Source organism: Psammomys obesus, unplaced genomic scaffold (genome assembly GCF_907164565.1).
Source record: "Psammomys obesus unplaced genomic scaffold, mPsaObe1.curated_primary_1811, whole genome shotgun sequence".
NCBI lineage: Eukaryota > Metazoa > Chordata > Mammalia > Rodentia > Muridae > Psammomys > Psammomys obesus.
Window position 1 is genome coordinate 1064309 of NW_026591497.1, and position 13124 is coordinate 1077432.

At 45.8% G+C, this 13124-nt stretch overlaps 1 protein-coding gene across 4 annotated transcripts in view; it reads right to left on the bottom strand.

Annotated features, from left to right (window-relative positions):
* Med15 (mediator complex subunit 15) overlaps positions 1–13124 on the bottom strand; it is a 58680-nt gene that overhangs the window by 19146 nt on the left and 26410 nt on the right. For all 4 annotated transcript variants that reach the window (XM_055610219.1, XM_055610218.1, XM_055610217.1 and 1 more), the window contains exons 3-7: positions 12270–12321; positions 9883–9912; positions 7895–8107; positions 1951–2195; positions 634–963 (exon numbers count right to left, since the gene is read on the bottom strand). In XM_055610219.1, coding sequence (XP_055466194.1) covers positions 634–963; positions 1951–2195; positions 7895–8107; positions 9883–9912; positions 12270–12321 — 870 coding nt within the window. The remainder of the gene's footprint in view (positions 1–633; positions 964–1950; positions 2196–7894; positions 8108–9882; positions 9913–12269; positions 12322–13124) is intronic.

Genomic DNA, 13124 nt, shown 5'->3' on the forward strand with positions numbered 1-13124 from the left:
AATGACTAATGGGTAGAAAAGGCCACAAAAACCAAAGGAGCAGAGAATATGCTCAAAATGTTTCTTTTCAAGGCAACTAGTTTTGGTGGCAATATTTTGTTCTCTATAAACACTGTGAGACTTACTTTATATCAAGAGGTACAACGAGTCAGGAAATAATTAAGTTTTATGTGAACATTTGTCTCAGAAATATGGTAATGATGAAGCTAAAAGGGCTGGGGCTGGAGCTCATGGTAAACCTCATGTTTAGTTTGCAGAAAGCTCCCAGGGTCAAGGCCTGGTCCCAGCAGAAAAACAAAAGCCATAGAATAGTTGATGGATACAGCATATCCTCCCACACGGTGAGGTCACCTCATAATCTAATCATGTGTACCAGATATGCCACAGACACTGCTGAAATCAGTGTAGTTTAGCAGATGTGACATCCCTGAAGTATGTGCAAATACCTCTAGGACACACACTCCCTCAATTATTTGTGCTATGGAACTGGATAAGAAGACAGCAATAGGAAATGCTGCCTGAAGCCAGTACAAAATGGACATGCTACATACATCCAAAGGGTCTAAGAAACTGCTGACCACACACAACACCTTCCAAGGTGCAGCTGCTGTGCCACAGGCTTTGGGTACTCACAAATTTCAGCTGCTGTTGGGCAGCATACAACATTGGTCCAGGGAGGGCTTGTGCTTGTGACACCAAAGGCTGGCTTTGCGACTGTGGCGGGAGCTGTGGTGACTGGTTCTGAGCAACCGGGGACTGCTGGGCCTGAGGTGGTGGCTGGTGATGCTGGGCGTGGTGCATCTGTGACAGCTGCTGGGGAAGGGCCTGGGAAGGGGGAGGCTGTGGCTGCTGCATTGGTGGCTGCTGCATTGGTGGCTGGGCCTGCAAAGCCTGCTGCTGCTGCTGCTGCTGCTGTTGCTGCAGCTGCAATTGTGCCATCCTCTGCAGTTGCTGCTGTTGTATCTGAAGACAAAATAATAACAGTTACCACTCAGCAGTCCCTGGGGTGCTAGCGTTGGTCCCATGAAGCCTGGGGGAAGTGAAATGAGCACAGCCTTCATGGAGACCAGTCTACATGGCCTCTCATATTGAGAAGGGGAGACTCAGGCCTTCTAGACCAACAGCAGCTGTTTTCTAGACACTGAGAACAAACCAGATTAGTTCTTGTGCCCTGGTCACTAAAAGCTGGTTCACACCTAGGATGATTCAAGTGAAGTAAATTCAAGAAGGTAGTGAGGAGGAGCTAAGGTAGTGAGGAGAAGACCCAGTCCCATAGCAGGTAGGCCTGAAGCTCAGGCAACTCCAGATGCTTGTAACCTCTCCAGAAAGGCTCTTTTGTCTCCCATGTGGTCAGCAGGGTGGTATGACCCTCGTGAGGACGGGCCTATGAGGAACACACGCCAAGATAAAGCTAGAATTGGTAAAGCAGATTTCAGAACCATGACGCCAGAGAGAGAGGAAGCCTCCTTGGTCTTTTTCCCTTAATCAACACTTGCTAGGAAAATGAAGATGAATATGTCTAGATTCTGACTGCAAAAGACAGGAGGATCAAACAACTTCTGAGCAGGAGCACTTCTAGTGTGACATATTACAACCCTACAGAACACTAGCTAACAACTTTGACTCTATACAAACACTAAAAAACAAGTGTTGTATGTGTCCTCAAAAGCAAGGTGCCAACAGCACAACTCAAGTGCCCTGAGTCTTGGAGTGTTTGTCTCCCTTCTTTATTTTGTTAGCTTAGATGTACTGTTTATAGGCCCTGCTACACAAAGAAGGTAAAAAAATCAAGAGCTCATCTGAGAGGCCTTCCTCCTAAACTTTTTTTCCCCACCTGTGGAAAGGCCCATGGAGAAAGGATAGTTCAGCCTTGCATCTTTGCTAACACTTGTTCCCAAGCTCAAGGAATACAGGACTAAGGCCCAACATAACGACAAGGGAACTTGGTACCTGTTGTTGCTGGCTTTGGTGATGCAACTTAATCAGGTGTTGGTGTTGCTGCTGCTGCTGAAGTTGCTGCTGCTGCACTACTGCTTGGAACTGTTGCTGCATGGCATTCTGTTGTGCCTGGAACTGCTGTTGCTGCTGCTGCTGCTGTTGTTGCTGCTGCTGCTGCTGCAATGCTGCCTGCTGCTGTTGGAACTGCTGCTGCTGCTGCTGTTGCTGCAATGCCACTTGCTGGAGCTGCAGCTGAGCTGGAGAGGGCATCCAGACTTAGGCTGTGCCACCCTGCAGGTGTCCCAGAGCTATATGACAAGGCAGGCAGCAATAGCCATTGCCTACTGACAAGTCTGTCTCTGGTAGCTAAAACCATACAGATCAAGACAGATCAAGTAGGAAGTGGCACTTGTGATGATTATGGAATTTACCATCATGAATTACTGCAGGAACAACCAAAGAGAAAGGGCCCAGTGAGTCTTGGATAGACCCAAAGGTATGCAGCCTCTGCAAAGCAGTACTGTACTGTCTAAGCATTTGTCTATCTGGGCACGTCATACAATGGCATTAGAAAGCGTGTGTGCTCCCTTATACAACGGTCAAATAACATTCTATCATACTCCCACATTTTGTCTATGCATTCTATCCTATTATCAACTGATAAACATTTGGGCGACTTCCAGGTTTGAGCTGCTGCTGATTGGAAATAGTAACCTTGTGAGATTTTTTTAAGGTGAGGCTTCTCCTGCAGTGATGACAATGTTCTAAAACTGATTAGGAGGATGACAGCTGTAAAAGTGTGAATAGACAAAAAGCCACTAGTAGTGCAATGAATTTTGAATGAGTGAACTATGTTAATAAGAATTGTATTTCAATAAAGCTAATAAAAAAAAAAAAAAAAAAACAGAGATCCCCTGTACACTTAGCCCAGTGACAACACTGTATAAAAGGACAAGATCACAAGTAGACCTCAATGGATTCAGTCACCGTTACAGTCAGACACTCAATGGTTTCAACCCAAGTACCCGTCCACTACTACCTCCCTCAATAGCTCACCTGGGGTCTCACATCAACCCCTAAAAGTTGTCTTCTGATGGCCTCACACACACTGCGGCATGCACAACTCTCCTCCCACAAGTAAATAAATACCTATTTTTAAAGTGTAGTAGAAAATCAAGAGCCCGTCTGAGAGGCTTCATCCTAAGCCAGGATCTACTTTTCCCACCTGTGGAGAGGCCCAAGGAAGAGGGCTAGTTCAGTCTTGCACCTAACACCTTGGCTGACACATTAAAAAAAAAAAAAACAAACAACACAAAACTGTACCCTGCAGGATATCAAAGCAGATGCTGAGACTTATGGCCAACCTTTGGGCAGAGTGCAGGGAACCTTATGAAAGAAGTGAAAAACAGTAAGACCTGGAGAGGACAGGAGCTCCACAAGGAGAGCAACAGAAGCAAAAAATCTGAGCATAGGGGTCTTTCCTGAGACTCATACTGCAACCAAGTACCAGGCATGGAGATAACCTAGAACCCCTGCACAGATGTAGCTCATGGCAGCTCAGTCTCCAAGTGGGTTCCATAGTAATGGGAACAGGGACTGTCTCTGACATGAACTGATTGGCCTACTCTTTGATCACCTCCCCCTGAGGGGGGAGCAGCCTTACCAGGCCACAGAGGAAGACAATGCAGCCACTCCTGATGAAACCCAATAGACTAGGATCAAGGAAGGAGAGGAAGACTTCCTCTATCAGTGAACTTGGGGAGGGGCATACGTAGAGAAAGGGGAGGGAGAGTAGGATTGGGAGGGGAGGAGGGAGCTATGGGGGGGATATAAAGTGAATAAAGGGTAATTAATAAAAATTAAAATAAAAAATATTTTTAAAAAAATTTTTTTGAGACAGTGTTTCTCTGTGTAGCCCTGGCTATCCTGGAACTCACTCTGTAGAACAGGCTGCCTCAAACTTACAGAGATCCACAAGTGCTGGAATTAAAGGTATGAGACCCATTGCCCAACAAAAATATAGTTTTTAAAAAAGAACAGTATGAATTGCTGATGATTGGCACTTACCCATCTACATGACTTCCTGGTAACCCAGGTGTGGTGGTTTATCACAGTGTGGCTAGCTACCTCCTAGTGTGACTATTCACATGGTGCAAGACCCGAGGTGACAGCAGATTCAGGCTATTATAATAAAACTACAAAGGTTTTTATATAAAAGTTCATTCCTTCGGGATAAATGGCCCCAAGAATGTAGCAGCTGAGCTATGGACTTCATATTTTATTTATGTGTATGTGTTATCTGTATGAGTGTATGCCTCCATTGCACAGGTGCCCACCAAGGCCAGAAAAAAAGCACTACCCTGCAGTGAGACTTATAGATGATTAGGAGCCGCCCAATGTGAGTGCCTGGGAACCAAACCCAGGTCCTCTGGAAGAATAGGAAGCACCCTTAACTGGTGAGCCAGATCTCTAGTCCCTGTATGCTTAAGTTTTAATGGTTTATTAATTTTTTTATTTTATGTGTATGGATGTTTTGCTTGCATGTATGTTTGTGAAATTAATGTATGCAGTGTCTGCAGGTAGAGGAGGGTGTCAGATCCCCTGGAATCGGAGCTACAGATGGTTATGAATCACCATATGGGTGCTGGGAACTGAACCTGTGTCCTCTGAAAGCGCAGAAAGTGCTCTTAACCACTGAGCCATCTCTCTAGCTCCTGTATGCTTAATTTAAAGAACTACTTTATTTACATTCTCATCTGAAATACATGAATCACTCCACTTCCTTGTCACTAACACTGTTGTCACACTTTCTTTTAGCCACAGTTGGTAAGTTTGAGAACTCTTAAATTTATCTTTTGTGTTACAGACTTCTAACTCCAATGCTCAGAAAACAGGTGGGAAACCACAGTACTCTGACTGAGGTTTTACTTCATTGGTTATTTTCATAAACATTTACTGTATCCTGTGCTTAAATTACATTATTCATTACATCATTCAAATAATTTCTAATATATAGCTCAATAGTTAAGAGCATGTGATGCTCATGTAAGAACAGAGTTCAGATCCACGTGGCAACTCACAACCATCAATAATAACTCTACTTGAAGGAGATCTGATACCTTCTTCTGGCTTTCACAGGTATTAAGTGGTATATATATGGTACACAGATATACATACAGGTAAAACACTCAAACACATTAAAAGATATATATATATATATATATATATATATATCTTTGGGAGGCTGGGGGAGATGGGGGTAAGTTTTTTTCAAGACAGGGTTTCTCTGTGTAGCCTTGGCTGTCCTGGGCTTTCTCTGTAGACCAGTCTGGCCTCAAACTCATGGAGATCTACCTGCCTCTGCCTCCCTGAGTGCTGGGATTACAGGCATGTGCCACACCATGCCTGGCTAAAGATATATTTTCTAATGAACCAATTCTTGTTTGCTTAACTAGCCATTACCAATGGGACTAAGGTAATTGTCTAACCCATCTTTACCATCTACTTCTGTACTTTTCTTGGTCTTACACTATAGGCATATCTCTTAAGATGTAACAGAAGAATCACACCCCATCTTTTATAGAAAACCTTGGGGATGGAGAAATGGCTTCGCAGTTAACAAATGTCAGCTGCTCTTCCAAGATTCAGGTTCAGTTCTCAGCACCTGTGGTAGGCAGCGCACAACAGTCTATAACCTCACTTCCAGCAAATCCAATGCCCCCTTCCAGCCTTTGTGGACACATGGAGACACACACACACACACACACACACACACACACACACACACACACACACTCTTTAGAGCGAAGCTAATAAGTTCATTCTACTATGATTACTTATACTTCCAGCTCAGTCTTTTTCCTCTTTCCTCTCTGCCTTCCTCTGTAAACTGAAAATGCAGGACATGCACATTGGACAGGCACTCTTACACTGTCCTACATCCCAAGCCCTTGTCTTTCATTTTTCTAAGCTTCTGGTTTTGGTTTGGTTTTAAAGATTAATTTTTAATTATGTGTGCATGGGGGGGGGGTGTTGAACATGAATGTAAGTATTTGCACAAGCCAGAGGCACTGGATCTCCTGGAACTGGAGTTACAGGCATCTATATGAGCCAGTCCACATATGTGCTGAGACCTGAACTTGTGTCTCTGCAAGAGCTGTACAAGTTTTTACTGCTGAGCCATCCTTTCCAGCCTCTGCTTTTTTGAACTGCATAGTTCTTTCTGGATAATTATACTGGACATTATACATTGTATGGACTGGTCTCTTCTGTTGCTCTGTTTCTTACTCCATTTTTTTCCTATTGCTTTGAAATTTATAAAGTATTTCTATTGTTTTATGATTAATTTTCAACTTATTACATATAATTAAAAGAGCAAAGCTTGCTAATATACTTTTTAAACTTTTTATATTTATTTAGTGGGGGACGTACGCATACCATGGCACACATGTAAAGGTCAGAGGACAACTTGTAGAAAACAGTTCTCTCCAAAATGAGGGTTCTGGAGGTTAAACACAGGTTGCCAGGCTTAGTAGTAAGTTCTTACCAATATTTTTAACTTATTTTCCAAATTCACCTCCCGCTCAGTGCTGGGGACTGAACCCAGAGACATGATGATTTTAGGGGTTTTCTAACACTGAGCTGATCAGCAGCCTCTTTTTCTGGCACAACCTCTGAACGAGGCTCTGCCCCTTTAGGGACACTGGCTGAAGACCTGAACTGGGCCAAAATACATGGGAGTGTTTGCAGAAGGCATAAGGAAGACAGAACAGGAAGCCACTAGCACCTACTTCAGGCGAACCCAGGATGCCCAAAGGGGCCAAGGGCATAAGGAAAAGTAGTTGGTATAGAGCACAGAAAGATGCAGAAGCAGAGCAGAGCCACCAGAAATCCCTGGAAACTGAAAACAGGAAGTGGGTCAGACTGAAGAGAAGGTGTGGACAAGATACTACAGCCTCTTTACTGAATGTCTGGAAAACAATTTATTTAAGACAAACTCTTAGGAGTGGATTACAAGTTAAGTCACATGAGCATTCATTCCAACTCCAATATTGTAAAGCCATCTCTTACTGTAAAATAGCCAGGAATAGGGGCTGGAGAGATGGCTCAGAGGTTAAGAGCACTGGCTGCCCTTCCAAAAGTCCCGAGTTCAATTCCCAGCAACCACATAGTGGCTCGCAACCATCTATAATGAGATCTGGTGCCCTCTTCTGGCCTGCAGGCATGCAGGCAGAAAACTGTATGAATAATAAATAAATAACTCTTTAAAAAAAATTGCCAGTAACAGCCAGGAATGTGGCACAAGCTTATAATCTCAGCAGCACTGAGGAGGCAAGGCAGCAGCACTGAGCAAATTCAAGGCCAACCTGGTTTACATGGCAAGTTCCAGGGCAGCTAAGACTCTATAGTAAGACTTTGTCTCAAACAAATACACAAATCTACCAATGCAGCTGACTGCAACCTAAGTCCCAGCCAGGGCAACTGCACACAGAAATCAGGGCAGGTCCTACAGGGAGGTGTGAGAAGGGTAAAGAACCTCCTTCGAGAGAGGGGAGCCCAATGTGGAAAAGAATAACTGCAATGCACAGCCAAGATGGACCATGGAATAAAAGTAGCAGCAGATGCCCAACAACCTCAAGGCACGCCGAGGAGATACAGGGTGCAAACACATTCCAGGACAGCCAGGGCTATATGGAGAAACTCTGTCTCAAACAAAACAAAACAGCCCCAACCAAACAAAAAACCCACATGCCTCCAAATAACCAAGTCTCTCCCTACTCTTACAGCCCCAGCTGGTAGGAGAGCCAGCACTATTTACTCCTCTAAGCTCAAAGGCTTCCTCTCCATCCCCACTGTCCACAGCAGAGCTCTCTGGGGCTCCTTGACACTTTCCCCAATAACACTGTAAGCACAAGATTAGCATGCAGTGTCCCCTGCCAATGAGCACAGTACTCACTCTGTGGAGTTGCTGTAGACACCACAGCCATGCCATGAGGGGCCATCCCAGAAGTTCCAGGGGGTGGCTGCCCAGAGAGGGGCATTGGCTGTCCTATAGCGCCAAGGCCACCCATCCCGCCCAGGGACTGTCCTGGGCCCCGAGGAGGCATGCCAATGCCAGCTGCTCCTGGGGTGGGTCCACCAGTAAGGCTCTGCAGTGCATTCATGGGATCTGTGGGAACACAAAGACACAGTGTCTGAGGAAAGGAACCTAAACTGGGCAATCTCACAGGTAAATGGCTCCCAGGGGCCCCTCCCTCTTATGTGCTTGACCCATTCAAATTAATGACAAATAGAAGCCAGAGGTCTGAAATTTCCCAAATGCCTGGGGCCAAGAATCTGGGTACTGCTAGAACACCAGCCTCATGACCAGGGAACATACTCCATGCTTCAACCCAGCCTGTGTCAGTGTCCTAGTGCTGGATTACAAGGGAGCCCTGGGATATGCACAGCTGCACTGAAGATGGGCTGAGCCCTCAAGGTCAGCTAGCAATCAGTCCCTTCTTCCCTGGCCACAGCAGACTCCAGAGAACTGAAGTAGGAGGCTCTTCTTCCCAGCAGGCAGGAACACAGTGGCCAGACTAGAGAAGCAGAGGACACAGGCAGACACTCCCTAGGAAGAGCACAAGTAGGCGAAAGGCCACATTTTTACAGCTGAGTCTCTACAGAACACCACTCCAACACAGATCTGAGGCCAGGAGCAGCAGATCAAAATAGGTAAAGGAGTACGAAAGGCTACAGGGTGCTGAGGGGCAGAGCCATGCCCAACCAAGCCTTGGGACAGCAGGTGTAGTTCAGTGAGCAATGCCACAACCAGAGACAAGCAGCCAGATGCTATTATCACAGTAGTTTAAATAAACTCACAGAAATTACCTATAGATAGGTATCGCCTGGCTGGTCATTGGGCCATATGCATTTGGCCAGTCCTGGGCCAAGGGCAGGGGAACTATTCAGGCAGAGGCACTTAGAGCTCAGGCCTAGGGCAGGCCACCCAACCACAGGGTGCAATGCTGGAGTGCACCTCCTTGTGTGTGTGGTTCTGCAGATGGAGGACAGTACCTTGCACATGACAGGCAAGCACTCTCCCACAGAACCCTTTCTGCCAGGCAGGGGGGATCTGTGAACCCCATGAGGACAGCTCAGAAGGCAGAGCTCAGGGTCCAATACAACGGACACAATTCCCCTTATATGACAAAATTTGAAATTAAAGTAAAAACATTTATGAACTCACAAACAATTCTATAACTTAAGTAAACATGCTGGAAAATGGTGACACACATCTTTAATCCCAGAACTCAGGAGACAGAGACAGGTGATCTCTGAGATCAAGGCCAGCCTGATCTACAGAGCAAGTTCCAGGACAGCATGGGCTACACGGAGAAATCCTGTCTCGAAAAACAAACAAAAACAACAACAACAACAAAAAGAAAGTGAATACAATTGAACATGGTGGTACACATCTTTTGCCCCAACCTGGGAGGCAGGCAGAGGCACACAGATTTCGACTATGAATGAGGCTAGCCTGGTCGATGTAGGCTTCCAGCCAGGGTTACATAGAGAGAACCTGTCTCAAAACAGATGATCCCACACACAAAAGAGAGAGCAACGGAGGGAAGTGAATTCCCATAGCTGTTATCTATGACACATTACTGTGCGTTACTATGCCATGCCACAATGGTTCTTCTAGGCAATGTATCAAAGCCTTGTAAGTTTTTATGATCTTTACTAAATAAAGTAAGATGGAAAAGCCACTGGGGTAACTTCAGTCTGCAAGAAAGCAAAGGCTGGAGAAGGGGCTGGGATGTGGCTGATGGCCACTTCACCTGAGATCTTTGGAATGTTCTCGTCCATTACAGGGTCGACCCATGCACATGAGGCATGTATTATCTCATCCCTGCTACCCCAAACTGCAAGTTTGGAAAACTGTATTTCAAAAGGATAACTTACCACTGACAGACGCCTGGGATTTCTTGTTATCTACAGAGAAACACAAACACAAAAACCCAATGTAAACAATTTTGCATAAACACAGATTTTCCTGGGTAGGTCATTTCTGCAAATACCTGACCAGCAGTCATTTGCTAAAACTGAACTGACCTTACATAGAAACTAGGTCTCAGAACCTAGAGCCTCAATCCCAAGGAGCTGTTGGTAACCTAGTAACCAAGTAGGAGAGACCTAACCCCAGCACTGTTGCACACAAAGGGAGTCTGGAAGCAGAGGGGACAAAGAAACTTGAGGGTCCATCTCAGTGAACTACACCCAAGGCTAGCACACCCAGAGCCTGGAGACTCTGGGCCTTTCCTTTCTTCCAATACCAAAGTCTTAGCTCAGATCCTGAATCTGAGAAATGATAGCAATCCATGCTAGGGCTCAAAGAACAGCGCTGAGAACTCAAGTGCCTGCACTTTCAGCCCACCCTAATGTGATGTTATCTCTATTTTCTAGGTGAGGGAACCGATTTTACCTGAAATTGCTCAAGACTGGGAACCTTGTCTGCCTACTGCTCAGTCCCTCCATGTGAGCCTGCGGGCTGTGTGTATCTCAGGCCACCATCCTCAAGAGCTGGGCATGGAAACCCATGTCAGGATTTCCAGTGACCTAGTCTCCAAACTCTTGGGTCCTTATCTTCCCCACATGTCCTATGTTCTTTTCAATACCCCAAAGAAAGTAACATCTGTAGAGTCTACCTTGCTGGCCATTCTGGTTAAAAACTTAGTTTGGAGTTGGGCTAAAGAGATGTTCAATGGTTGTGCTGGTTAGTTTTAGGTCAACTTGATACACAAGCTGTAGTCATTTTGTTTTTATTTGTTTTGGAAGAGGGAGCCTCAACTGAGAAAATGCCTCCACCAGACAAGCCTGTGGGCAAACCTATAATGCATTTTCTTAATTGATAATTGATGTGGGAGGGCCCAGCTTACTGCGGGTGGAGCTACCCCTGGGCTGGTGGTCCTGGGTGCTGTTAGAAAGCAGGCTGAGCAGGTCATGGGAGCCCGGCCAGTAAGCAGCACTTATCTACCGCTTCTGCTTTAGCGCTGGCCTCCAGGTTCCTGCCTGATGCCTTGATGATAGTCTGCTACCTGCAGGTGAAGACAAGAAGCGCTCTCCTCCCCAGGTACCTTTTGGTCGTGTGCTTCTCAGAGCAGTAGGCACTTTGACTAAGCAGTGTTTAAGGGCATGAGCTGCTCTTTTTCTCTATTTTGAGACAGGACCTCACTGTCTATTCCTGGCTGGCCTCGAACTCTCAGAAATCCTTCTGCCTCTGCCTCCTGAAGCTCTGGGATGAAAGGCCTCTGCCACCAAACCTGGCTAAGAATCTACTACTCTGGCAGCAGACCAGAGTTTGATTCCCAACACCCACATCTGATAGGACACAACTCCCTGTAGCTCCAACTCTGGGAACCTGATGCTCCAGAGGGGCTCCATGAACTCCTATGTGCATACACGCGCGCACGCGCACACACGCGCACACACACACACACACACACACACACACACACACACACACACACACCTCAATAAATAATGAATTAATCTTTTTTTTAAGTTGGTGTGGAGCCCTGGATTCACAATGTCCTCCTTTGCTTTCAGTGACCTCACATTGAAGCTGTGACTGCCTCTACAACCTACATTTCGTCTCTAAACCATGGGGGAATTGGTGTGGACCCATCAAGACGAGCCTGTCTAGTGCTTATACAACTGGGAGAAGCACTGTCCGCTGGAACTCAGTGTTCACCAGCCTGGGTGCCCTTCACAGGCTGGCTGTGGCCATCCAGAAACACTTGGTTTACCTTTGCCTACACAAATATACCAAGACTCCTGCTCCAGGAGGTTAGGGCAACTCCCATCTGAAAAGCCAGGGAGCTACCTGACAGCTAACAGCACCACAACAGTGCCCTGTGAATCAGAGGAGTCAAGAGTTGCAGCATGGGAACCCTCAGCACAGCAAAGAGACAGAGGAGGGACTTGGGAATGACTGCAAAGACTTCCAGTTTCACAGTCCAGGCCTCCTAATCATTTTTTAGGGAATAAAACCCCAGTTACAAGGTAAACTGCTTACTCAGATACCCAGGGTCAAATGTGAAAGCCATAAAAGAGAGCAAATGAACAAATCACTTTAAATCACTTTGAGACCAACATTTCTATCTATTACATCAAAATCCACACTTTGAGGTTGAGCAGGGTAGGGAATCCAGAAGCAGCGAGGAACTTCCCAGAAACATGCAACAACCTAACTCAGGTGTTGAGGCCTAGCTGAAAGTTTCTACAACACAGCCACAAAACAGGTCCCTCAAACCAACCACAATTACCCCAAAATATAAACTCTTACTTACGAATATCTCGAAAATGGATAATGAGTCGGGCCACAAGGGAAAGGTATTCATCCTAAAAGTAAAAACAGAAGTACTTTAATCCCAAATGGAGAAGCAAAGACATGTGACTCCTCCTTGGCACCCCTTGGTGGCCCAGCCACCTAACTGAGGTTCTTCTGTCAAGCCTTGACCTCTGGGGCTGCCTGAGATGGCCACAGCCACTCACCCCATTGGCTTCCTCTGGAATCTCTAAAAATTTCAGGATGACTGAGAATACTCTTCTGTATCTGAGAGAGAGAGAGAGAGAGAGAGAGAGAGAGAGAGAAAGAGCGAGCGAAAGCGCAAAGCCCTTCTCAAATGTGGCAAACAGGTGAAGACCACTGCCTAAAAAGGCCTTTTCTCTGTGCCATCCAGTTTCAGAAACTGTCCAGTGGGGCTTGCCTTCTACTGACTATCTGCTGTGCATCCAAAAACACTCCTGAGTGTTCTAGAGAAATCACTACTATACTGGGTCCAACAAAGAGAAGCCTGCATTAAAATCTCATGTCAGCCATCTCTCCCTCCACTGAAATTCCCACTCTGTAAGCATGGCAGAAGAAGAGCAAATCCCTCACTATCTACCTTTTGTATGACTGTCTCCAAAGTCATCCTGGGACTGACAAGGTGATGAAGGAAAGGCAGAAGATGAACATGGATTGAACAAGCATGTAAACCTCATGACTGTCTACAGGTACTATAGCTCATTATAACTCCATTTGTTACTTTTTCCCATCTAAAGGAATCAGCACAGAGTAAGGGGAAGGGGAAGCTGGGGAAAATCTGTCACCAAGAAAATGAATTCACAGTGGGAAAGGAGGCACAGCTCAAAGGGTTATT